The sequence below is a fragment of the Camelus bactrianus genome, chromosome 11 (assembly GCF_048773025.1).
Source record: "Camelus bactrianus isolate YW-2024 breed Bactrian camel chromosome 11, ASM4877302v1, whole genome shotgun sequence".
NCBI classification, from domain to species: Eukaryota; Metazoa; Chordata; class Mammalia; order Artiodactyla; family Camelidae; genus Camelus; species Camelus bactrianus.
The window spans coordinates 16,317,320-16,343,074 of record NC_133549.1 but is presented as its reverse complement, the minus strand read 5'-3'; the positions used below and the strand labels follow the sequence as shown (position 1 = coordinate 16,343,074).

The 25,755-nt window shown below is 59.7% G+C and overlaps 2 protein-coding genes across 7 annotated transcripts; one reads left to right on the top strand and one right to left on the bottom strand.

Annotated features, from left to right (window-relative positions):
- Positions 1-1,126: 1,126 nt before the first annotated feature.
- Positions 1,127-13,032, top strand: LOC105066987 (uncharacterized). 3 transcript variants are annotated; one of them, XM_074373317.1, is made up of 3 exons: positions 1,127-1,237; positions 5,917-6,099; positions 7,390-11,244. In XM_074373317.1, the coding sequence occupies exon 3, from the start codon at positions 7,435-7,437 to the stop codon at positions 8,665-8,667; it is 1,233 nt and encodes a 410-aa protein (XP_074229418.1). In that variant the 5' UTR covers positions 1,127-1,237; positions 5,917-6,099; positions 7,390-7,434; the 3' UTR covers positions 8,668-11,244. The 3 variants fall into 3 exon arrangements, 2 of the variants coding, with proteins under 2 accessions (XP_074229418.1, XP_010950753.2); XR_012510009.1 differs by lacking the exon at positions 1,127-1,237 and adding an exon at positions 12,391-13,032 and having other exon boundaries at positions 5,079-6,099; positions 7,390-9,740; XM_010952451.3 differs by lacking the exon at positions 1,127-1,237 and having other exon boundaries at positions 5,079-6,099.
- Positions 13,033-15,081: 2,049 nt separating this feature from the next.
- CALY (calcyon neuron specific vesicular protein) lies at positions 15,082-24,757 on the bottom strand. 4 transcript variants are annotated; one of them, XM_074373320.1, is made up of 6 exons: positions 24,642-24,757; positions 18,922-19,076; positions 17,795-17,908; positions 17,076-17,189; positions 15,565-15,936; positions 15,082-15,225 (listed from the first exon to the last, which is right to left on the bottom strand). In XM_074373320.1, the coding sequence occupies exons 2-5, from the start codon at positions 19,054-19,056 to the stop codon at positions 15,592-15,594; spliced, it is 708 nt and encodes a 235-aa protein (XP_074229421.1). In that variant the 5' UTR covers positions 19,057-19,076; positions 24,642-24,757; the 3' UTR covers positions 15,082-15,225; positions 15,565-15,591. The 4 variants fall into 4 exon arrangements, with proteins under 4 accessions (XP_074229421.1, XP_074229422.1, XP_074229419.1 ...); XM_074373321.1 differs by lacking the exon at positions 24,642-24,757 and adding an exon at positions 24,278-24,596; XM_074373318.1 differs by lacking the exon at positions 24,642-24,757 and adding an exon at positions 21,072-22,381.
- Positions 24,758-25,755: the final 998 nt, after the last annotated feature.

Sequence of the window (25,755 nt, the reverse complement as noted above, 5' to 3'; positions counted from 1 at the left end):
ACACTGAGTCTCCCTGGGCCTGGTGACCCCACCCACTGCACAGGGCTCCCAGGAGGTGGCTCTCAGGCTGTGGCCCTCGGGCCAAGTGCCGACCTCCACCTTGTGACAGGGCCTGGACACTGGACCAGAAGGGACTTCTTCTAAATCTGGGACATGAATGAAGAGACATCACCTGGCCGGGGGTGCCTCCATTGGTGAACCTCAGGCCAACCTAAGGCACAGCACAGGTACAGCCACCCCGAGTGCTGACCACCACTCTTGCCTCCCATGGGCCTCAGCTGGGACTGTGGCTCTCAGGTCCCCAGCTCCCTGGCTCCTGCACCGCTATGGCAGCACCCCTGGGGAACAGGACCACCCATGCCCGGAACCAGGGACCCCCTTTTCCCCCACAGCCCCCACAGTCCCTCCAGGGCCCTGTCATGCACACAGCCAGGTGGCAGTGACTTAGCTCTCCTAGGTGGTAGAAAAGAGGGAGCTGCCCCACTGTGGATGTGGGCTGTGTTGGGTCACAGTCAGGTCACAGGCAGCTGCAGCTGCATGTGCTTCCTGAGCTGGCAGCCCCAAGCCAGGTGGCTTTGGAGGAGCCAGGCAGGGGTGGGTGACATCCTCCAGTGTCCTGGTCTGGGGGCTGGTCCCCTAACTGCTGGACAGTGGCCTGGACACCCACTCCAGCTCTGTGCTTGCTCTGAGGTCCTGAGTGGCTGTGCCTGAGGGCGCCTGGCCTCTGACCCATCTAAGTGTCCGGCTGCAGGCCTGGCTGGTTAGGGCAGCTGAGGTGTCCTGAGGGCTCCACCCCTGGACAGATAATTGGGACACAGGCAGAGCACCTGGAGCTGGCCTCAGCGCCCTCTGTCCGGGCTGCTCTGCCCCCTCTGGGCTCTCCTCAGCCCTGGCCTTGGCACCAGCAGGCCCCACTCTAGCCCAGGGGGCATGGCTCAGAGCTGGGCCTGTTTCCAAACCCCTTTTGAGATACAGACCAAAAGAAAGGAGCATCAGTGGCTTCAGCAAGTGAGCAAAATTTACAACTCAGGCACACGAGCAGCTGCTGCCTCCCAAGCGGACTCAGCGGCTGCTGGGAGGGAACTGACTTCCACACACGGTTCTCACAATTGCCCATCAGTTCCAACCACAGCTGTGCACAAAGCAAGCCCTGGCAGGACTTCTGTTTCCCTGTGAGCCATTGTTCCTGGTTTTGGAAGGAGGTTAGAAGAAACGTTTTGATGAGCCCTGAGCAGAGGTGAGCTTCTCCGGGTTCAGCCCTGAGTGTGAGGGCTGGTGAGGCGCCTGGGGCGGGACTTGGGCACCGCCTGGAGCTCAGTGGAGCCCTGAGAGCTTGCTGCTTCCTGCATGGATGGTGTTGGCGAGGAGGTGCGCAGCCTTGACCACTGGGGGTGCTATCCCCTGTGAGGGTGCTGTCCCTGAGGGGGTGCCGTCCCTAGGGAGGGACTGTGTCCCTGGGGGGTCGTATGCTTGGGAAGAGGGTGTTGCCCCCAACTGAGTTCAGGTTCACAGGAAGTAGACGTGTCCCCCGTGGTGGCCAGTGTCGGGGAAGGGCAGGAACCCCACAGGGCGGTTGGCACTGGGCCTCACAGACGGCACTGACCGCTGGGCTCTCAGTCTGTCCATAGTGGACACTTCCCGTGTAACTGCTCTGCCCAGGAGAAGGGGATGGTGTCGGGGGAGGGGGCAGCAGTTCCTCTCAGGAAGGGCTCGCAGGGGTCCTCATCCCTTTGTCTCCCTTTTTTGAAATCGCATTCAGACTCTGCCTTGATATGGAGAGCAGCCTCCACCTGGTGGGGTTCCTGCCCCTTCGCCCACCTTAGGTGCCACACTGGCCGGCTGTGGACAGCACCCTCTCTACCAGCCACCGGAGCCTCCTCCAGTGCCCGGCGTCCCCGCTGGGCAGAAAGCCGACACAGGGAGGACTGGCCCACTGGTGGCCCAGCAGGAAACGCGGGGTGGGGGCAGCGTCCTGCTGTGGCCTTGAAAACAGAGGAAGTGAGTGCCTGGCTGCTCACAGTGAGAGCTCTTGGGATTTGGAGAGTAGGGGGCAGGGCTCTGTCTGAGGGCACATGTCCCAGGGCCTGCTGTGCGGAGTTGGGGGCCTTCCCTGCCTCTGGGCTCTGGGAGGTTCCCAGCCTGCCCGAGGCCCTCTGTGCCCTTGGGCACAGCTCAGCATGAAGCTGGGCCCCCAGCACAATTTCTGACCCTGGTCAGAGGCTCTTCTCCACCTGCCCTCACCTGGCACGGGCTTTGCAGGGCCCAGGGCTCCCCTGTGTCCCACCTGGGAGGTCTTTGAAACACAGGAACCCTTCTGGAGTTGGTGGGACAGGCCCTGGCTGGGGGTGGGGGATGGGCTGAAGGCCCCACCTGAGGCCTTCCCTGGGCCTGGAGCTCACCTGGGGGAGGGCGTGGTCTAGGTGTGGACGCAGCAGACCCAAGGCAGAGGAGCCTGTCACGTGTGGAGCTGACCAGAGCTAGGTTCTCCCTCCATCCCCTCCCAAATACTTCCGCTGCTGAGCAGGTTGGACACACTGACACTGTGCCCACCTTATGGAGCCCTGCCAGGGGGGCAGTGAGCCTGGAGCAGCACCTGTGTGGGGGCTGCTGGGGACTGCATGAGCCTCCGAGGCCCAAGTGGAGATCTAGACACAAAGAGGGAAAGGGTGACTGGCGGAGGGGATGGAGGCTTGGTGAGGCCGGAGCCCTGGGACTCAGGGGCTTGGCGGGTGGGTGAGGGGCCTTGGGAGCTGGGTAGGAGCCAGATGTGGAGACTCCGTGGACTGGCAGACAGCAGCGAGCTGAGGTCATACAGTCCCGCCCTGATGAGAGGGCAGGAGGGAAGCAGCCCCATGTCCCAAAAGCAGGAAGGTGGCCTGCGAGCTGGTGGGGTGGGTGTCCCAGGCCGAGGACAGCAAGAGCAGAACTGTGCCCCCAGCGCTGTTGGAGGTGGGGCCCTGGGCTGTTCTGGGGAAACACACGAAGCCACACAGGGCACCGGCCACCGCGGGGCTCCGTCAGGAAGCACTTCCTGGCCCTGGACTCCGGCAACTGCATCTCGTGGTCACGGGCGTGGTTATGGGCATGGTCACGTGGCACTGCCCCTAGGCAGCCGGGCAAGTCCAGGCTTGCAGACGCTGTACCTGTGTCTTCAACGCTCCGGTTACTGTGGTTTCCTCTAACTGGGTCTTTTCCATGTGCCATCTTGGATTTTTAGTGGTGATATAATATACATAACATAAAATTTTCCATTTTAAAGTATACATTTTCGTGATAGGCAGTGTATTCACAAAGTTGTGCAACCATTAGAAGAATCTAATTCTGGGACATTCTCATCATCAATAAGTGCCACCCTGCTTTCCTTCCCAGCCCCTGGCAGCCACTTCCAGATGTTTCCCTTCAGTGGACTCAGACTCTACGTGGTCTTCACGCCCAGCTCCTTTCACTCAGGGTGATGTTTCCAAGGTACATCCACCCTGTCGTATGTGCACTGCACCCCATTCCTTTTAATGGTGTGTCACATTCCATTGTGTGGATTTGCCATGTTTTGGTAACCCTTCATCACTTGTGCACATCTGGGTTGATTCCAGATTGCGTGTTGTGAGTGATAGGCTGCCTTATTTTGTGAATTGTATAGAAGAATGAAATGTCTTCAGGACGTGGAGTGTATGTCATAGCAGGAATGGCTGTGGCCGAGGCACCCCCCCACTCTCCTTCTACTCCCATGGGCCATGCTTGGTGGCTTCGCTGCCCCACCATGCCAGGCCCAGCTTCCACGCCAGCTCCCAGCTTCCTGCAGTGAGATGAAGCCAGCTGTGCCTGGAAAGGAGGGGGTCCCTGATTCTGGAGCACAGTCCCCCGACCCTGCTCAGCCCAGGCTGCTCGTACCACCTGCCCCCGGACCTTTTCCTGGCCTGTGGCTGCCAGGCCTGGCCCCCTCCGGCCCTTCCTGCTGCCCTTCGCCTGCCCAGCCCCTTGTCCAGCACTTGACTGCTGTGCTCCCACCCAGTCTGGACCAGTGACTTGTCCTTGCAGCGTCATTTAATAGAAACACGACGTGAGCCTGTGTGTAACTGCAGGTGGTCTAGTAGCTACATCAAAACCATAAAAAGAAGCGGGGGAACCTCACTGAACACTACATCTGTTTAACCTGATGTACCAGCGATCACTTTCACGTATAGCCAGTACAAAAATTGTTAGAGACATTGTCACCCTTTTTGCGGGTAGAGAAGTTTCTTTTTCAGTTGCACGGTTTTATTCAGTTTGAAATTACATTATTTAATGGAGGGCGGGTAGACTGAAGCAGTCTGGGATTAAATGTGCCGTACGGTATTTATATTTTGCAATGACGTGTAACTTTCTCCCCATGACACAAATTCTCTACCATTTCCATGTTCACTTTCTGTATCGCGGTGCTGGTGCTTTGTATGAAGAAGATACCCATCCAGTTGGTAGCAAGTCTTTGAAACCTGGCATGTGTTTTCTACTCGCCGCACATGCCCACTAGGACCAGCCATGTCTCGGGCTCTGTGGCCACGTGGGGCTGTGGGCTGCTTAGCTTGGCTCCGGATGCTGACCAAGCCCTCAGAGTGGCCTGGCACTGCCTCGGTCAGCGGAGTGATCCAGCCTAGCCTGTGGGGTCACAGGTCACCCACCCACAGGCACAGTGCACACGGGGAAGGGCGGTTTTCTGACTCACGGTAAATGGGGATGTTTCCACCCAAAATGCCATCAGAAAGGGCTCCACCTCCAGCTCCCGAGCTGGCCTGCTGTCTGCTGGGGTCGGAAGGGAGAAGCCACTCCACTTCCAGGCTGAGCCCATGAGCATAAGGCTATGTGTCTGTCTGCGTGTGTATGGACATGTGTGCGCACGTGGACATGTGGGTGCACACAGGAGTGTGTCTGTGTGTGGACGTGTGTGCAAGCAGGGGTGTGTGGGGTCTGGCTCCCAGGCAGGCTTGAGCCTTCACTGACCACCCTGCTGGGATTCCACTGGACAGGAGGTACCCTCAGAGGCCCGAGCACACACACGGTGCTGGCCCTCAGGTAGGGGAAGGGAGGGGTGGGGAGACCAGAGAGGGAGATGGAGGGGGAAGGAGAGGAAGGACAATGGGGGCTGCAGCTGGTGCCTCTCTGGGCAGCTGGCACCAGTGGCTGGCTTGGCTTCTGGGTGAGGCTTCCTGGAGACACTGGGTGTGGGGGTGTTGGATGGCTGTCCTGAGGATTCCCAGCAGAACTTTCTCCGGGGTAGGCTGGGCCTCCAGCTGGACCCTGGGGTGAGAGGGAGACTGCCCACCCACCAGCCGCAGCCCCAGGGCTCTGCCTCCAGGGGGGCAGTAGGGGTCTTTCTGGTCTGGTTGGGGTGTGGAGGCGCTGGCAGCCCCGCGGGCACACCGTTATGTCATCTAGGGGCCCTGGAGTGGCCCAGTGAAGGCACAGGAATGGCGGGAGAAAGGCCAGGCCCTGCTGTGGGGTGGGCGGGAGGACCGAGGGAGCTCCGCCTCCTGCTCCTGGGGTTTGTGGAGGGAGATGCGGTGGGGTTGGGGGGACCGGAGCAGAGGCTGAGCAGGAGGATGTTACTGGAGGAGATTCTGCTGGGGAGGGTCACCCAGCAGCCGGGACCTTCCCTTGGAGGATGCAGCACCGGAAGAGCAATTAGGGACAGCCCCACCCCCACGCCAGTCAGACCCGCCCTACTGACCCCAGCCAAAGCTCACCCTGTCGCCCTGGCCCTCCACTCACTGCTTTCCCAGAGAGTGCGGGGTCCCTCAGGGAGCCCTGATGGCCAGCACCACACCACCTTCTGGCCATCCTGCCTCCTGGGCCTCCAGTGGTGCTGGGCCACTTCTCCTCAGCCCGCCTCCTTCCTCAATCTGGTTCCTGCTTTCGTTTTCCTGCGCTTGTTTGTTTTAGCAGAGATGCCTCCAGAGAGCGTCAGCTGCAGACTTTCTTCTGTCCCGCGACAGCTCCAGGGTTCGTCCCCGGCTGCCCGCCGCCTCCTCTGAGGACTGGAGTGAGGACTGGACAGCACGGGGCCGCCTGTGCCTCTGGACACCTGGACGCCGCTGAGGGTGCGCCCTGCCCCACTTGGAGGTGCAGGTGAGGAAATGCAGGAAGGCTGCAGCCCTCCCAGGGAGGGGCCCTGAGAGGCCAGACTTGCTCAGCTGCCACCTCTGGGAGGGGTCAGCCAAGGTGGAAGGGCTTGCTAGCCGGGAAAGTGTTGTGTCTTCCTGTCGCTAGAGCGGGTGGGGGTTGGGGGCCCTGTGGAAGGGGGTGGGGAGATGGTTTCCTGGAGCTGCTGGCTAGATGGCCTGGGACCTTGCAGGGCTGGCCCGGACCTTGTGACCCTCACTCTGTTCACCCAAATGAGGCCAACGGCCACAGTGAGGTGCCAGTCCCTCTTGTGCCTGCAGGTTTGCTGGGCTTCAGAGGGAGGGCCGCTTGCTGGGGCCACCGCAGCTGGCCGTGGAAGCGCAGGAGAGCTCCCAGGATTGAGCCAGGAAGAGGCTTCTTAGACACAAGCAGACAGACGCCAAGTGATGGCAGTTCAAGCTCAGGCCTCCGCCTGGTGAGGCTGAGCAGCAGGGTCTCTATGGGAGGGTGTCAGCAGAGCAGTGACGTCCTAGTGCCCTGGACAGTGTGGCTGCCCGTTGCGGGCTCAGTTCACTTGTGGCTCTGCGGGACACGACCCTGATGCTCACACTGCACAGGGTCACTTCCCACCACTCCGGAGGCTGGGTTCTGCTTCCTGGCTTTTACATGCTGCCTTCTCGCCGGGTCCTCCTGTGGGGAGGGGGCGAGGGGGAGGAGCTCTCAGGGGTCTCTTTCCAAAGGACACTGATGCCATTGCGGGGCCTCACCACCTCATCACCTCCCATAGGCCCTGCCTCTTGGACCTTGGGGGTTAGGATTTCAATGTGTGAACTGGGGGGACCCAGACACTCAGTCTATAGCAACCCCCCATGGCCAGTGACACGTGAGCCACATGTGAAAGGAAAGAAGGCCTGGGAGGCATGTCCACCAGGCACCCAGACCCCTTCAGATGCCCCGTGGGCACAGCAGAGGCTGGTTCCCCAGGGTGCGCTGCAGTGGGGTCCCACGTCATGTGGGTTTGGCAGAGACCCAAAGGCAGGCCAGGGAGTGGGGGCTTCCTAGTGGGAAGAGAGCTCGGGGCCCCGTCCCCCCAGGAGGCTGCGTCCTCGAGGTCGGTTAGGGGCACATTGTGACCTTCACCAATGGGTCTCGAGTTGGAAGGGGAAGAGGGACAGTGGTTGGCTGCGTCCTGGCAGGGGTGGTTAATTGCAGCTTCTCAGGCTGGCAGCCGCTCCACTGCTATAGACAGTCGGCCGCAGTCTGTCCGCATAGTCAGGCTGTCTCCATCTCTTGCAGCCTAAGGGCAGTTTTCTCCTTGGGCACCAGAGGCAGATTCGGGGCATGCCCATGGGTTCCTGTCCCGAGGAGGAAGGTGCGGCCCCTGCCATCCCCCCGCTGAAGGCTGGCGAGAAGTACCACCTGTTCGTGAGTTACAGCAGCGTGGACGCCGCGTGGACCCACGGGCTCATCAGTCGCCTGGAGGTGGACCACGCAGGGCTGAAGGTCTGCCTGCATGAGCGGGACTTCATGCCGGGCAGGAACGTTCTGGAGAACATGGCCGATTGCATCCACCAGAGCCAGAAGGTGCTGCTGGTCCTGAGCCAGGACTTCGTGCAGAGCCGGTGGTGCTTGCTGGAAGCCGACCTGTCCCTCTTTGGCTCCTGCCTGGAGCAGAAGCCGGTCATCCCGGTCCTGCTAAGGCCCTGCCAGGTCCCGCTGCACCTCAGCCACCTGACCTATCTGGAGGCCACGGATGGCCGCTTCTACCACAAGGTGGTGCGGCTCCTGTGCACACCCAACCAGCGCGTGGCACGCCCCCTGGGCCTGCTCTCGGCCCCCTCCCTCTACAGCGGGAAGACCCTGCTGACCCTGGACTGCATCAACAGGGAAAGCCTGTCCTCCTGGAGAGTGGGCACCTTCAGCACCCTGGCCGTCCCGGACCCCTTGAAGCCGGTGCTGGAGGACCCCGAGGTGTACAGGCATGCTGTGGGCATCCTGAATGGGGTGCAGTCACCCCGGTCCTGCCTCCGGTACCTGGGCTGCAGGATCACACTGGGCATCTTCCTGATTCTCCTCTCCTTAGCATCAATCTCCCTCCCTTTGGTTTTGGGGCTCTCGCCAAACCAACCTCCTCAGCGGCTCCTCCTGATCACTGCCAACATATTTTTCTGCCCCTTCTTTATGATCTTAGGCATTAACACTCTGTGCTGGTTCAGAAGGTTTTCTAAGAGGAAGATGCGGGAGCTGGATCTCAGGGTGGGTGAGGCCAACCTGCTGCTGGCGCCCCACTCGGTGCTGATGGGCTGCAAGACCATGAACAAGCTCCACTTCGTGTATGTTGTGCTGGGGGACTGCAGGGAGGCCTTCCTGGAGGCGCCGGGCGGCGAGGCCCTGTTCCAGGAGGCCCTGGTGCAGTTCTCGTCCAGCTACGCCTGCTGCCTGGCCCACGCGCACTTCCCCGACTCCGAGGATGCTCCCGGGGCTCCGGGCCACCTGGAACTGGGCCTGTGCTTCTGCCGGTTCGTCTCTCTGCAGCTGAGGAGACAAGGGTGGCTCAGGGTTCCCCCTGTGTGACGGCTGGAGGGGCCTGGGGGCAGGGCCTGTTTTTGGGCGTCCAGCTGCCACTGAGCTGGCCCTGCAGACTTGGCAGCAGTGAGCTCTGGGTGGCGCACACAGGCCTACCCCCTTCGTCAGCTGTGCCAAGCCGGCCGGCCCTGAGGCCCCTGCAGCACCCAGAGGACCCACAGGCTGCTCTGAGGGTAGAGGTTACCAGCAGCAGCCCCTCAGGCCTGGCGTCCTGCTCCAGCCTGACAGTCTGGGGAGGAGGGCTTTGTCAGACTACCTGGGAGGAGGCTGGGGAAGCAGTGGTCTTGCTGTGGGACCCTCGGGAGACAGTCACTGCCCCTCTCTGGATGGTCAGTGCATGTCCAGGGGCCGGGCGGAGTGCGCTGGCTCCCTGGGCCCCCTGAATAGCTTCTCCAGGAACCTGCCCCCGTTGCTGGGACACAGATCAGATGGACTCCGAGGGACCTGGGTTGTTCACCCTCAGCCACACACACACACACTGTGCGCCTGCCGTCCGTGCTGAGAGCCCATGGGGGCCAGCCACAAGCCATCCTCGGCTGAAAACAGCCTGCGTTTGTCCTCAGTGCGGATATCTGCTGGTCAGACCCGGATGGACTCCAGACTGGGTGGGTGCTGTGTGCTGCCTGCCTCCCCTCTGGCTCCGTCCCGGCTCCTGAGACGCAGACCCTGGGTCGCTATCCTTCCCCTTCTGGAGGAGAGCGAGTCTGGGGCTGCAGCATGGCCTCCTGCAGTCCAGCAGCGGAGCCTGTCCGTCCACAAACACTGCCCCTGAAGACAGGCCTCTGAGCTCCGAGGTGGTGGCGCTTCTGCTGAGAGAGCGGCATTTGAGGGGCACAGACGTGACCTGATCCTGGGTGTGGGGGCCCAGCAGGAGTGTCTCCTGAGAGTCCCAGTTGCGCCCTTACCAATCCGTAGATGAGCAGCTGGCGGATTGCAAGTCTGGTGCTGGGCAGATGTTCCCAGGTGTTGTGCTGGCCAGAGCTTAGCTAAGCATCTGCGTGGTGTCTCTGCCTCACCCATTTCCCAGGTGCGGGCCCTGGACCGCAGCTGCAGAAGCACAGGCAAGTGAGGCTCTGGAGGCTTTCCCAGCAGCACTGTGAGCGACAGTGCCCTCCCTCCCAGGCCCTCCCCTGGCACTCCTTAGATGAGACCCCCATCCCCCGCAGAGCATACCAAAACCCCACTCTTTTGGTTTGAACTGGCCAATCCGCCCGCTAGCCCAGGGATCCCAAAGCACTCTCCCCACGGACCCCGATGCAGGCTCGTGCTGGGGTCGGCCTCTCTGTCTACACCCACCTGACCTCCCCCATCAGTAACAAGTTCTCTGCTTCAGTTTCTTCCGTGGTCTGCTCTTGAACTTGGCTCACCATCCAGCACCCTGGGCTTCTCTTACCAAGTGTTAATCAAGCTGAATCACAAGGCGACTGTCCTGCTGAAGGCAGCACTGGCCCGCTCTGTCCTGGGGTCAGGGCTGCACGGAGAGGATCTCCCTCCAGAGGAGACTGAGCAGCAGGCAACAGTGAGAGAGGCAAAGGGGGGGCGGTTCTGGGCGGGGGTCCGCACCAGCAATGGCACCAGACAGGAATCTGGTCACAGTGAGAAGCCTGAACCTCGGTGGCCCCAAAGATGGGCCCTGACACAGCCTCTCTGTGGCTGGTGGGGCCTGGCACTCCTGTACATGAAGGGCTGGGGGCCGACGGGGAAGCAGCAGGGCCAAGACATGACCACAGGCCCTGCCCCAGAGTGGGCACCTGTGAGCCCCAAAGCCATCTGGGCCCCACGTGGAGAAGAGCCTCTTGTAGCAGTGGAGGCTCCGGCTCCCTTCCAGGGCCCCCCTGGACTCCGCTGGGTCCTCCAGCCTCTGCAAAGTCTGAGTGTGGGACCGCCCACCCAGCTTCCGGGTCAGAGCTGGCTCCTAGACGGCACAGGTGACACCCACAGACACGGAGGAGCCGGCTTGAGGCCACACCTGCCCAGGCCGAGGGTCCACTCAGTGCTGAGTGCAGCTGGATCAGAGAGCACTGGAACCTCGCATGCAGAGCTGGGCAGCTGGTCAGCCTTTCAGGGCCAGACTCCTGGCTGCATCACAGGAAGCCCTGGGAGGCCATGCTGGGGCTGGGGGTTGGGGGCGGGGGTGGGCATGGCCTCGCTGTGCACGCGCAGGCACGTGCATGGGCTCCTTGGGCATGCCGCTGACAACAGTGGCATTCCTGCTCGGTGGTGCCCAGCGGTGCATCTGAAAGGGGCAGGGAGACAAAAGGGAGGGCAGAGGTCTCTCTTCAAAAGGCCAAGATTTTTCATCATGAAATAGCATATTTGTGCAGTCAGAAAGGAGAAGCATTAGAGGAGCCATTCTGCTCTCTTACACAGGCTGTTGGGAATCTAAGCCTCCTTTGAACTGAGCCTAGGACAGTGCCTCAGTCAGCCTTGCTCCAGTGCCCCTGGCCTGGCCAGCCCCGCATTGCTGCACAGATCCCCCACTGGGGCAGGCAGCGTCGGCTGTGGGGGATGCTAGACCTGGAGGAGTGGCCCCCCAGAGTGTCCACCAGGCTGGCCACCCCCTTGCACCCACTCCAAAGCTGCATGACCCAGGCCAATGGCTCCAGAACACAGGGACCCCAGCCCACCCTCCAGGGCCTGGACCCAGGGCTGTCACACTGCCTGCTCTGGCCCCTTGACCTCGCCACCTGCACGAGAGGTCAGTGGCTGGGGGGGGGGCGGTCGGACAGGGCCCTGCGTACCTGCTGCAGCAGGAGCAGCGGCCTTCACGGTGGAGTGCCTGACCTCCACCATCCGCCCCAGGACAGGACCCCAAATCATCACCCTGGACAGGTGAGGATGGAGGTGCAGGCTCCTCTGTGCCTCTCATGGACCTGGGAGCTCCACCCCCTGCAGACGCCCCAAAATGCCTCTCCTCAGTCTTGGGCTGGTTTTCAGCAGGGTGACCCCAGGCAGGTGGGGCTGAGGCTCTAACCAGTGCTGGGAACCCCCTGACAAGGCTGCTGGTCACCAGGGGTCAGGCAGCTATCCCAGGCTCACTCTCAGACCTGGAGCACCACCCCCTGGTGTTCACCCCAGGGCCTCTGCAGCAACCCCTCCCTTGGCCGCGTGGGTTTCCTATGAGAGGAGAGTGAGGTCCCCACGACGTGGCTGCTGTGCCCTGGTGACCTCATCACAGCTTGGGCCTGGGTTTAGCAGGAGTGACTAGGGCTCTGAGTAGACAGGCCCCAGGGCCCTACTTCCACTGCCCCTCCACCTGGCTGGGCTCTGCCTTGTGGGTCAGGTGAGCCTCACTATGGACAGTGGGGATGGGCCAGAGCTGGCCTCACCACCATCCTCCTCCAAGTGGACAGGGTGGGGGACACAGCACCGAGGTCAGCAGAGGACTGTCTTGTACCTGCTCTGGGTGTTGTGGAAAAAAAAACCTTCAGGGGAAAAATGTGAAGCAGAGTAAGTAAGAAAATGCACGTGCATCTGCGTATTTCTGCAAAAAGGTACACAGGAAGGCGGGATTAGACTAGTAAGACTGAGTTCCTTCGGGGGCGGGCGGGAGGCAAGTGTCTTATCTGGGACTTCTTTTGTGTGGTTTTGCCTTTGGGAACCATGTTAATATTACACACTAAAAAATAATATAATAAAACCAACAAAAATGAGGAAAGGACACTAAAAGGGAGTATAAGCAGTAATAAGGGACTCCTCTATGTTTCAAAGGAATGGCATAACTGCACTGATGTGAAAAAAAGAAGAGCTCCAAGTAACTTTTGGCCTGGCGCTTTGACTCCACACCCTCAGGCTGAAGGCAAATGCCCTCCTCTAGTTTGCAGGCTCACTTCTGTTGCGGTACAGACACCAGTTCCGAGGCAAAGTGCGGCGCACTCTGAGACTAGCGAGTAAGTATACCAAGGCTGACAGGGGCCAGGTGTCTCTGCGGAGAAGGGGCTCCTAGCACGGGAAGGAGGAGAGTCTCGCTGGGAGCTCCAGGAGTTCCCTGTGTGTTGTACACGCATGTGTAGATGTGTGGGCATGTCGTACAGATTTATGGGGGTTGTGTCTATGCATGTATGTGCACTTATGCACATGCACACATACGCTTAGAGGAGAGAGATCTAGATGTGTGTAGGAGTGCGTATACAAAGTCCAGCCACTGGGTCTGCCTCTGAAACCGAGTCCCCCTAAACCCGAGCGCCCTTACTGAGTTTATGACTAATCTCACCACCCAACACTTTGTTCCCTTTCTTGTGCCCTCAGAGCTCAGTCCTGCACTCACTGAACACTCATCAACCAGAGTCAGATGACTAAAACTCCTGTTGTCAATAAAATTGCCAATGTACCCAAACTGCCTGTGTAGACATCGTCATTAACATACAAACTCAGGTTATTTCTCCAGGGCAGGGTGAGCTAACAGACCCCTGAGCCATGGACCACCTGGCCAGAGACATCCTGACTCCCAAAACTAGATTAAGAACGGTCGCAGGACAATGGTTAACCCAGCCTCTGTTCTTCCCCTTAGAAAGAGCCCTAAGTCAAAGACCCAGCTGGAGCGGACCTGCGTCTGCCTCCCACTCCCTCGCTTGGCGCCCTGGAATAATTGCTGTGCTTTCCTTCACCACAGCCCAGGGTCAGCAGGTTGGTTTTGCTGCATGGTGGGTCAGACTCAAGTTGGGTTCGGTAATCCCCAAATCTAGGTAGCACAAGATGAGCCTGGAGCATCTTTGTGCCAGAAAGTCAGAGAAGGATGGGGACACGTGAAAAGGACGACTCCCATCAAACAGATACGGAAGAGCGTGAACACAGAAATAAATAATGGTAACAGCGGATTTTAACCCACTGAATAAAACAGGAATCCATGGGTCCCACTGATATAAATAAATGACTTAATGGGTGGCAGGGCAGGGGGGCTCTTCCTTATAGTTGGCTAAGAATTGTAGAGGAATCAATTGAATGTAGAAAATTATCACTTGGAAAATATTGTTATTGATTTGGACAAAAATCTTCCCTGGATGCTATTACTAGGTGAGGGGTGTTTATGTAAATATTATTACTCACCAGTCTCAAAGCATCTTCCACAAAATGTGTATTAATTTAGAAAGGGAAAAATGGTGGTTTTATAGGGAAAAACCTTGTCAGAAGCCACCTTAGGCACATTATGGAGTTAACCTCACCTCCCTCCACCTTGTCTCCAGTGTAGGTCTCACTCATCTTCTGGACACCACCCGCTGTTCCAAGGCTGCCCAGACCCCCCACATTGCCAGGCTGGAGGCCTAGCAGTCAGATTCCCACCCTTCTTCTGAGCACCTTGGGAATCACCCAGCCCCAGTGCTCAGCTGCAGGGCAGATTGCTGACGCTGGCTCTAGACAGGTCACCTGACACCGCAGAGATGCTCCAGGCTCTCATTCAAGGCAGGCACTCTGCACTGGGGCTGAGGGGAGCTCCCCAGGAACTCCCACCCATGTAAGGCTGCAGTCTCCAGCTGTTTCCTCCAGCTGCCTGGGCTTCCCAGGCCCTGTCATTCCTGTCTGCCAAGCCCAGCTCTTAGTCCCCAGGCCTGAGCTCACCTCCAACCAGTGGGGTATCTGGGCCTGGGGGTCAGTCATCAGAGGAGGACAAGTGCTTCAGGGGAGGGGCACAGTCTGATCCACCCAGGTTGGGGCAGAGCTGGGACCTTTCAGAGTTGTGGTAGGGGGAGGTAGGGCAGGCTGTGCTTCCCAAAGTGAGCTGCCAGGGTGAATGAGAAGACTCTTGGTGGCTCAGGGCACCCATGGGCCCTCAGACCTCCCGCCCCACCTCTAGCTTCCAGAAAACAGAAGATTGAGTGTTCTATGGGGCCCTCTGGGGCCCCAAGGGCCAGCTTACACCCCTCCCCCAGATGCCCTACGTGCCCTCAGATGAGCATCTGCTTGATGCTTTATCCAGTCACTCATCTCGTGGGCAGTGCAGCTTGTGGGCAGGAACCGTATGTGGGTGCTGCCCAGAGCCCAGGGATTCAGACGCTCCCACCAGATGGGGGAGTGGCTTAGGGACCAGGCCCAGCACCTGTAGACTGTGATGGACATGGCTGGGCTTGGGGCTAGGTGGCGGTCAGTTGGGAGGCTTCCCTGGGTGGAAGCGAGCTTATTCCGTTGTAGCCAGCCGAGCGATGGACCAAACCAGGGCCTGTCCACTTGGGGCTTTGGCCCCCAGGCCGGCTTGCATAATGGCCCTTGCCTCCTCCCCTGTACGCATGAGCTGCGTGAGCCTCGTGTCCAGCTCACTGCCCTCCGTGGCTATCACCGCTCCCCGAGGTCCCTCAGGGGTCCCTGTAGGCAGTGGGGGACAAGATGCGGGTGCTCGCCCAGATTGGGGTTGAGGGGCAGGAAAAAGGCCGGAGGAACCGAGGATGCTCAGGAAACGCGAGAGCCAGGTGGATGTGAATCTTTACTTAGAGAAAAGCGACAGAGCTAGAAGCTCACGGGGCGGGGGCGTCAGCGAGGGGTCCTGGGAGCAGGGCCACGACCACAGCGGGGAGAGCCTCTGGCGAGGGCCGGCGCAGGTAGCGGCGTAGGGTGCTGCGAAGACAGAGGGGACGAGGGGTGAGAGCGGGCGAGGCGAGGCCGGCACACGGCCCCCTACCGCGCGCCTGCAGGGGAAGAACGGCGAGACTGAACTCCGCCCGCCCGCCTCCGGTTCACCTGACACCGCCCCCTCCGGTCCCGCGGGTCCCCACCCGCCCAAGCCCCTCCCAGGAGCTCAGACGCGGTCACAGGGGTCGCGTGGGCGGACAGCACCCCTGGGTAAGCCTCGGGCAGATGGGGTAGGCGCTCCCGGGGTGGGGGGGATAGGGAAGATGCTCGAAAGAGTGGCTGGGGTCGACATCCACGCCCCCGGGGCCCCCGGGGCACACCTACCCGGACGGGCTGCGGGCGCAGGGGCTGTCACTGGGGAGCTGGGGGCAGCGCGCTCCCCGCCACCTGCGCCGCCTCTTTCTCTCCCTGCGCGGAGGGCTTCTCCGAGGGCTTCAGGGAGGGCTTGGCGGAGGGCTTCGCAGAGGGCTTGGCGGAGGGCTTCCCGGAGGGCTCCGAAGCGGCGGCCGCCGCGCCCGCCCGGTTGGGTTCCTTGGGCGTCTCCTTGAAGGCGCGGTAGCCCCCAACCCACGGAGTCTCCGTGCCGTGCTTGCGGCCCATTGGGTAGGCCCCGATGGCCGCCAGGATGCTGCGGTGACGCTCGGGGTCCAGCTCAGTGTAGTACATCTCCAGAGTCAGCGGGGTGCAGATCTTGTGCTGCGGGAGTGAGCCGGTCAGGGGCGGGGGCGGGGCGCAGGGAAGAGGGGCCGAGAGGAGCGGGGGAGAGGGGAACTGGGGAGGGAGGCGCGCGGGGGGGGGGGGGGATGGGGGAGGCGGCCGCGCCCATGGGCCCGGGTGTGCAAAGCGGGGTGTTGTCCTCAGTGACATCGGACACTACGCAGGAGCCATGTGCGAGGGCCACACGCGGGAGAGCGGTCACCTCCGGGCCTTCCTGTCCCTTCTGCTTTTGAGCAGTTCAGTAGTACTGTAGACAGTGCCCTTAAATCCATTTGTTTCTGCCATAATTTCAAGCCACCAGAGGTCAGCCTCCAATTCAGAACTCAAAGCCCCAGGAAGAGCCAGCCCTTGTCAGACACGGGTGGTCGTGGCCTCTTCCAGAGTGAAGGGGAGGGGGCTCGGCGAATGCAGGCAGCCCGCCCCCAGCCCGCGGACTTCCGAGGGATCCTAGTGAGTGCGCGCGGTTAACAGCCCGAAGGGACCCTGGGAAATACAGCCGAGGGCCTACGGGCCTCTGGGCACGTGTGGTCAAGCGCTTCCACCTCGGAAACCACGGGAAAGGCGGGGGTTTATCTACTGGGAACTTAGAAGCTTAAAAAAATTACACTGAAAGTGATTTTTTAAAAGTCATCATAAGCAAAGTCGAGAAAAAAAAAAAGAATGGGGAAATACCTGTCACACATATAGAAAATTATATCCTGCGGCCTAGAAGCCCGCTGCGTGCCAGGCAGGGAGGAAAAGGCCGGCCCCGCGGGGAGAACCCTGCGGCCTGCAGCGGGGCCCGCACCTTCACCCCCGCGGCACCTCCTTCCTTAGGCTCCACTTTTTAAATCACAGGAAGACAAAACCTCCAGCTAAAACACCTTTTCTTTTCATTTTTCTAAAGATAGGACTCGAATATACCTGGGAGGTCACAGTCCCACAGACGGGAAACGCCTGTCCCCCCCACCCCGAGGAGGGGTTGGCGGTGCGGGGGAGGGGAACGGAGGCACCTGTCACCCAGGCTTCCTCAGGACACCTGCTCGAGACCCTCCCTGGCACTCTGCCTGGAGGCCATCAGAGAGCAGGGAGGCCCGACTGCCCCTTCCCAGTCCCAGCGCCCAGGCTGCCGTCCTTACCCGAAGCAGGAAGCCGTCGGGGCAGCTGAACTGGTCGTACCAGACAGCCTTGTACATGATCACGACGCAGGCCAGGAGCGCCAGGGTAAAGGCCAGCATCCTCCCCGTGGACACCTGGTGGGTGTGGAGGTGTGGAGGGGAGAGCCCAGGTAGGGGGATGTGAGGCTGCAGCAGGGCCCTGCAAGGACCACACAGCCCCGTGCTCGCTGGCCTCTCGGAAGTGATGGAGAAAGGGGGAAAGGGCAGATTAACTACTGAAAAATGAAGATTTCAGAAATAGTACACTAAAAATGATAAAAAGCCGTCATTAGTAAGGTTAAGAGCTGGAAAAGGAAGGGGAAAAACGTTTGCCTGACACCTAACAGAAAAAGTGCCTATTGTGTGTAGGAAACCCAGGAGTCACCAAGGAAGAGACAATGACCCACCTGGGAGAGGGTACAGGGCACGAGCCAGCACCACCCAGACAGCAATCCTCCGAGGGCAGCTGCTGCTTTCACCCCACTTTACAGCGACAGGGAGGCTGGGGCTTAGCCTGGCGCTGCCCAGCCCTGCACCCCACCCCTGAATGGGGTGATTCCCTGTGACACTCTCCCCCTGAGAGCAGGGCCCTGACCAAGGGCCCAGCTGACCCAGCCCAGAGCCTGGGTGCCCAGGACCTGTAGGTGCCTCTCCACTGCCCTGCCCTAACTCCCCACAGAACTGACAGGAGGGTTGGGTACCCTGCGCCCATGGCCCGAGTGGCTGCCGCTCAGTTTCTGGGCCTCCAGATCAGAGAACTTCTTCGACTGGTCCGGAGAGGACAGCTGGTATTCCGTCTGTGTCTTAATGACCACCTGTGGAAAGAGATGACCCCAGAGGCCCTGAACTGGGAGGGCTGGGAGAGAAGGGGACAAGGGGTCTGCTGCCCACAGTGGTGTGGGTGCTGGCCATCTGCCAGGACTGGTGAGTGGCAGGGTTCCAGGGGCTACCGGCTGAGGCCAAGGGAAGGTGGACACTGGAAGTCTGCTGGAGCCATGGCAGCCCACGTCCTGGCCAGACCATGCAAACAGCCCCTCAGTCTGCTGGCTGCCTTTGACTCTGAGGGTGCTAGCTCTCCCTGCCAGGAGCTTCCCCTTCAGTGGCTCTGTAGCTTGGGTTTCTTAGAAAGCCCACCCCGATCTCTCCTCTGACTCCCAGAGTCTGAGGCCCCACCACAAAGGCCACAGGCAGGTGCAGTCCTGTGCCTCATGTCTCCCACTGAGGGGCAAGGACTGAGCCTTCCCACAGTGTCCTTTGAGAACTAGGTCCAGAACCATAGCAGGCTCAGCTGAAGCCCACACAGATTGCTAGAGAACTGCCCTTAGCCACAGGAGCAATGCCTGGAAAGTATTCCCATGGTCCCCAGTCATAGCTGACCGATGGGGCCTCCAGCTGGGACAACTCTTGGTACCATTCACTCTACAGGCTCAAGTGGGATCAGGCTGGGCTGTGTCAGAGCTGAGCTCTGCTTCTTACAGATTTCGTCTGAGAGCTCCCCCTCCACCAATCACTTGCCCAAGGACCCCATCTCAGTCCCCAACCCACCACAGAGCGCACCCAGCAGAGGAAGGGTGGAGAGTTTTGCTTGCTGAGCCCCTGCTGGACAGCAGACAGGCTGGGCGCTGTCTGTGTGATAGTGTGTGAACTCTCACTGTCACCCTGAGGCTGGTTTACCCCAGTTTACAGGTGAAAAGGGTGGTTCTGGGTGGCAGGAGAGCTGACCGGTCACATGGATGGCCAGCCTCTCCTGCACCTTGCAAGAGGCCACACCTAAACCAACCTCTCCTGTACCCCTTTGTTTCCGCCTCGTCCTTTCTTGCTCACCTACCTGGTCAGCAAAGGATGGCTGCAGCTGGCTGACATCCAGGGGGCTGATCAGGGGGACGCTGTCCATGATAGCCCCATCCTGGTCCCCAGGGTCTTTGCCTGACTTCCCCGAGAAGCTGCAGCTCAGCTTCACCATGGTGGATGGTAGTCCTTGTCCTGTCCAGAGGTAGACACAGAGTCACTGCCCACTGGCCACCTAGCAGATGTTCACACCAGCTGGCTCTGGAGTGAGAGGACCCCAGGTTGACCCTGATGCTCCTCGCACCAGAGCCAGGATGGGCTGTGGGCAGCAGGCCAATCTCCCTAGGACAGACCAGGCGAGACCAGCCACGGGGTTCTAGTCCCTTCCTGCCCACTGGGCTCCCTTGAGTCCCCACAGCCCTGCAGGGGATGGCGCCTCTAGAGGACATTCCAAGGGCAGCTATTCCAACCAAGAGAAAACAATCCCAGAGAGAAGGCTGGAGAATCAGGAGGCCAAACTTAACAAATAAAAATACAGGACACCAGGTGAAGTCTGAACTACAGACAAGCAAGGGGTGCTTTTGCTTTTTGTAATATATCCATGTAATATGCAATACAGGACATACTTATACTAAAAAGTTATTGTCTATCTGAAATTCAAACTTAATTGAGTGTCCTGTGTTTTATCTGGCAACCCTGCGGGAGATGGGGAAGTAACAAAGGGCTATAGGAAGAGAATGCTGGTGGGTAAATCCAAGCACTACCTGCACAGAGCATGGTGGTAAAGGTGGACCTGGGGCTGGGCCATCAGGGACCTGGAATGACCTGACAAGAGCAGAAGTGGGGGCAGGGTGGATGCTGGAGGGGCCTTCGTGGCCTGGAAGAGGTCAAAGCCTCCCCCAACACTGGAGAGGTCAAGATGGTCTCACTTTTGGGCTGACCACTAAGAGTCACAGCAAATGACTTCTAACTGAAAAAGTAAAAACATAAAACATAGTCAAAAGAAGAAAAGGTCCTTTGTCCACTAAGAAACTGAATTTGTCATTAAAACTTTCTGACAACTCCAGGCCATAAAGCATCACCCCTAAATTCTACCAATCACTTAAGGAGGAAATAATGCAAATTCCACACATAACTCATCCAGAAGAAAGTCTTGGAAAAGCCAAAGGAAGGATTCGTCTGCCAGGCGTCCAGCTCGTTACACAGCAGTGGAGTCTAAGCTGTGTGGGGTTGGTGCATGGTGTGCCCATGTGACACACTCTACACTCACGGACCACGGGTTTATGATGAAGATGTCGCTGCAAAGCAGAGGGGTGGCCACCTTTCTATAAATAGATGTCCACATGGCAAACAATGGACCCAATCTCCACCTCACACCTCACACAAAAACTGCTCCAGCTGGATAAACCAAGATGGAAAAGCATCTTGAAGATAATACAGGAGAATACTTTCCTGGTCTCAGGGAAGGAAAGAGTTCTTCAGTAAGACAAATAAGCACTAACCACAAAAAGAAACATCGGTAAAAGAACTACATTAAAGTTAAGAACTTCTGCCCATCAAAACATAGCCTTCAAAGAATGGAAATAGAAACCAAGACTGGGAGAAGATACTTGCAACCTGCAAATGAGAAAGGGCTTGTTGTGGGTTCAACAAAAGATGTGCCCAAGTCCTAACCCTGGGAACCCCTCCCTGAATGTGATCTTATTTGGAAACAGCATCTTTGCAGATCTAACTGAATTAAGATGAGATCATACTGGATTAGGGTGGACCCTGATCCAATGACTGGTGTCCTTGTAAGAAGGGGGAAATTTGGACACAGACGCACACAGGAGGAGACCATGTGACCCTGAAGGCGGCTATTGAAGGGATGCAGCCGCAAGCCAAGGGACTCCTGGGGCCATCAGGAGCGGGAAGAGACAGGAAGGAGCCTCCCCTACCGCCTCGGAGGGAGCATAGACCTTTCAACATCTGGATTTCTCACTTCTTGCCTCCAGAGATGTGGAAGAGTAAGTGCCTGTTGTTTTGAGCCACCAGTTGTGCTAATTTGTTACAGCCGCTCAAGGAAGCCAATCCAAAGCGGCTATCTAAAATACATAGAATGCCTCGAGTTGGTAAAGAAAGACAGCTAACCCAAGAGAAAAACAGACAAAAGCAGGTCTCAAATGGCCATGAATTCTGAAGAGTGCTTACCTTCTTCTCCTTGAGGAGACACATTCGAGCCAGGTGGGGACCTGCCCACCAGAACCCCTGAGGGTGCGGGAGCAGACACTGTGCACGGTGGGGGTCGATGTGTTTTATCTAGGATGTTGAACCTGTGACTGGCCTCACTCTTGGGTGGACACCGGCAGGAAGGCGGGTGTGCCGCAGGTGGACAGCCGCACCCTCCCACAGAACTGCGCACCAGCATGCATCTCCAGGGTAGAACGAGTACATAAAGAAGGCATTCCTGGGACTGAGTTCCTTAGAGCAGTGGAAGTGAAGAGACTACTGGATACATGCAAGAACAGCTCTGAGTCACAGAAACAGAGCTGCCAAAAGAAGCCAGCAAAAGGAAGTTTCAAGAATAAGCAAACACAGCCTGCTTTAAGAGCTGGGGAGGACGGTCTGGGCAATGCGCCTGTGTATGCAGAGTCCCGGTGGTGCCCTCGGGGGAGAGGAGCGGCTTTGGGGCAGGGTTTCCAGTCTTCACCTGATAGTAGATGCCTGGGGTTCACTTATGACAAATGATTAGGCTGCATGTTTGCTTTATGTCCTCTTCTGAGTTAGTTATATTCACAACAAAAAAAGTAACAAGCAAAGGAAACCAACAAAAGGACAGTGGGCAGGTAGCAGAGGCACAGCCGCACCACACCCCTTCCCCCCAGGACTGGACCCCGAAGTTCAGCTGAACAGACAGCTGTGCCCTGCCTGTCCCCTTCTTCGTGAGGACCCTCTGAGGTGAAGGGTAGAACCCAAGGGCAGCGTCTTCTGCCTTGGCCTCCAAATGCGGTCCTTCCCTCACCACTGCCTGCACCCACCCTGCATAGACTGCTCTGCCTCTGAGCCCCCAGACTTCTGTCCTGGGTGACCTCTCCTGGTAACAGCCCCACCAGCACCGGTGCCCACCGGTCCCACAGGCGATCGCTCTCTCACACCCCAGTGGCCAGGCGCTGCGGTGGGTCCCAGTGCGGGCAGGCCAGGTAGGAACGCTGAGGGAGAGCCCCTGCCCAGCGTGGAGACAGATGCACAGGATGGAGTGTGGGAGGCACTGGGGGATCCCCTTGGGTCTGCCACTGTGGGACAGGCGGGAAGCAGCCGGCCTGGGCTGAGAAAGGGGTCGCCGGCATCGTGGACTCCCTGGTGGCCCGCGGAGGAAGGTGCTCTTAGGGTCTTGAGCTGGGGCCCTTCCCTGGATGTGCACGCCTCTCTCGTGGCCCTTAGAGACCAGCGAAGCGGCCCCACTCCCACCCGCCAAGCTGGTGGGCTCTTCCTGAGGTAGGTCCGAGCCTGGCCTGGGCTCAGCCTGTGGATGACGCGGTCACCTGGGCACCTGCCCCAGGCGGGCGGGCGATCAGTCAGTCATTATCCACGCGGACAGCGCTTATATGACGTCCACGCTCCATGAGGCAGAGATGGATTTGGAGCCATCAGCACATTAAAAAAAAAAAAAAAAAAAAAGGTCCGGCAATCCAGTGCAAGGAAAAGAAACAGAGACCAAAAGCGCCGAGAGGGGGCCACGGAGAGGGTATGATGGTGACAGGGGGCTGCGGGGGAGGGCGGTTCGAGGTGGGGACAGCAAGTGCCCGGGCCTTGGGGCGGGAATGGTGCCGCGCAGGGAGAGAGGGGACCTTTACGCAGCGGACGCCCCCGAGGCTAGCAAACCAAGCCTGCAGTTTACAGGAGCGTAGACCCGTCAATCCAGGTTGGTGGCCACTCCCTCTGGAAGGCCGAAGGAGGAAGTCTCCCCCTCCTCCCGACGGAGGCCCCTCCGCATATGGAGCTCCGCCTCTGGGTTCCGTCTGACCCAAACGTAAGCTCCAGCTCTTCTGACTCTGCGTGACGTTCATGTTACATCATCCCGGGTTTCCATGGCAACAGAGACAGGCAGGCAATGACACGTCTTCTTGAAGAAAAGAAGCCCTTTGGGGCCCAGTCAGAATGACGGGGAGAGGCTGGGCTGCATGTGGGAAGCGCCCCCCAACATTCCCTTCCTTAGCTGAGTCATGAGGACCCCCTGGGAAGGCTGGCTGGGCCCATTCACACGACAGACACAGAGCTCCGTGGAATTGGAAGGGTCTTCTCTACTCCTCCCACCGGCCCTCTCCACCCACCCTGCGCTGTAATTATGCCTTCTGCAGCGGCTCAGCTGCTCTCCACCAGCTGTGGGCTCCTGGGCTGGAGGGAGGTGCACGTCTCCTCTAAGAGGATTGGGACGGGCGCACCGGATGAGCAGTGAGGCTGTGCTGATGGACAGAATGGATGGATGGATGGGAGGGTACGGACCCTTAGATGAAAGCCCGCAGGAAGCTCGGCTGCAGGTCACGTCACAGACTCGCTTTCACACACGCGCGCGCGCGCGCGCGCGCGCGCACACACACACACACACACACACACTACCCTGGATGCTGCGTCACTCATAGGTGCGCGTCAGTGCGCACCGGCACGGGCATGTGCAGGGCCGGGCACGAGCCTCCTGTGCGCTTTGGGCAGGCATGTGACTGCGGAGCGCAGGGGGCCTGCAGGCTTTGCTGAAGCCCCCGCAGAGTCCCTGTTCCCGAGCCCTGTCTCCTAGCCCAGCCTCAGCCCCCACCTAGGTGCCCTCCCACCCTTTGCCCTGCTGGCCGGTAGTGGGTTTGGCTGCTGGTTCAAGGGCAGGTGGACCACTGGCGCCAGCCCAGCCCTGAGCGGCCCAAGCGAGGGGGAAGGTGGTGGGAGGTGCAGGTCTGCACCGGTTTCAGCTCCCACCTACCAGCCACCTGTGGCCTTGGATCTAGAGCCTGGGGCAGGTAGTTCTGGAGAAATGCCCTCTTCCTGCCTCTGGGCCACCTCCCGCCTGCCGCGCAACCTCCCTAACCCTCCCCCACCCCGCCCGCCCGCCACCCCCCACTCCCGCTGCCGGCAGCGCTTTTCCCTGCTCTGATCCATCCGATGCCCCCTTCTGTTTTCCCCACCCCACTCAGGCAGAACTGAACCGGTCCTGGAACTGGCACCCCCTCCCCACCTCGGGGACGTCCAGCTCCCACTGGCTCTCTCAGACCTGCAGAGGTGGAGCTGGCTCACGGGAGAGGGGCTGCAGTCACCATGGGTGGGGGGGCGCTGCTTTCCATCAGTCAGTCCTACTCCGACCCGAGCTGTGCGCTCTACTGAGGACCGGGAGCCGGGCAGCACCTTTGGTCTGTGCAAAGCTGGACACTCACCGCCCTTCTTGGACGTCCAGGCAGAGACTCGCCCCGCGGAGGCCCCGATCCTCCGGGAGGCCTGAGGGCAGCACCCCGCGTGGGTCAGCAGAGACCCCCAAGGGAGGACCCCAGCTCCGCCGGCCACCAATGGGTCAGTCGCAGGGCCCTCCCACCCCCGCTCTCCTACCGCTGCACACGCACCTGCATACACGCATCCTGCACATCTGCGCACTCGCACCTCTCACATCTGTGCACACACACCGGCATAGCTGCAGCCCCCGCACACGCACCATGCACACTCGCGCAACGCATTTGCACACCTCTGCACACACTTGGCCCCCCTCGACCCCGCTCCACAAGGAAAAATGTGGAAATGGCTCACAGGTGGCTCCAATGGGCAGCTGCGGCAGGATGCGGTCGCAGGACAAGGATGCGGAGGAAGGATGCGGTTCCAGACGCTTCGCAGCTGGGGCGGGGCGGGGGAGGGGCCGAGCCCCAGACCGAGGCTGCCGTTGCCGTGGAGACGCAGGCTGGGGGAGCGGAGCCTTGCGTCTGCCGCCGCCGCACCCCTCCCACGCGCGCCCCGTCCGGGGGGCCCCACCGTCTGTCACTCGCTTAGACACACGCGCCACATCCACATACGGCTCACACCTCACAGAAACACACGCATCTCACACACACCATTCACACTTACAGCACCGAGCTCCAGCGGGGCAGACCCCCGGCCGGCTGAGCCCCCGCTGCTCCTCCTGCGGGGGTATCTGGGCGCAGACTCTCCCTCTGGCCCCTTGGAGCAGCTTGGTTCAGGCACAGCTGGGTTGGGTTACCCACCCACCCACCCAGAGGGGCTCCTCCTCACGTGTCAGGGCCTAAAGCTCCTGGGCTGTCTGCCTTCCGAGGGCAAGCCTGACACTCTTGGTGGCCGCTGTGGCCCAGGGCCCGCCCAGCCTGGCCGGGAGAAGGCTCACAGTCGCCTTGGCTGAGTGAGCGGCCAAGTGGGGGCTCGGCCCCGCGGGGTCAGGGCTCCCCACCCGGGCTCACAGCCGTGGAGGAGAAGCGGGGCGGCTGTGTCGGGCCTTTTTGCTGTTGAACAGCGTGCCGTGGTGTGGACGCCCCGTTTTAGCTCCTCAGCTGAGGGCTCTGGGCTGTTCCCAGTTTTGTTTGCTGTCGGTGAATGTTCTCGCCTTCGTACCGGGGCTTGCTTTTCTCTCTGCAGGTACCTAGGAGTGGGGTGGTAGTTTACATTTAGCTTTTTAAGTTAAACTTTTTTTCCAAAGTGTTAGTACCATTTCTCACTCCCTCCAGCCACGTCGGGGGCACCGGCTTCTCCCATGTCCTCATCAGCACGTGTCACTGTCTGTCTTTTTTATTACAGCCATCTGTATTTGTTCGCAGGGCTGCCAGGACGAAGTGCTTCGGACCAGGGGGTGTAAACAACAGGGATTTACTTCCGCCCAAGTCTGGAGGCTGGGAGCCTGTCTTGGGAGCCGGCAGGT

What these genes read in the sequence shown, in the direction of transcription:
- LOC105066987 (XM_074373317.1), top strand. Translation starts at nt 7,435, where the DNA reads ATGCCCATGGGTTCCTGTCCCGAGGAGGAAGGTGCGGCCCCTGCCATC.
- CALY (XM_074373318.1), bottom strand. Translation starts at nt 21,288, where the DNA reads ATGCTGGTGCGCAGTTCTGTGGGAGGGTGCGGCTGTCCACCTGCGGCA. An exon ending in GTCTCCTCAAGGAGAAGAAG is followed by an intron (nt 19,077 to 21,071) that starts GTAAGCACTCTT and finishes ACCTCTGGACAG; the next exon opens with GACAAGGACTACCATCCACC. An exon ending in CCGACGGCTTCCTGCTTCGG is followed by an intron (nt 15,937 to 17,075) that starts GTAAGGACGGCA and finishes TCACTCCCGCAG; the next exon opens with CACAAGATCTGCACCCCGCT.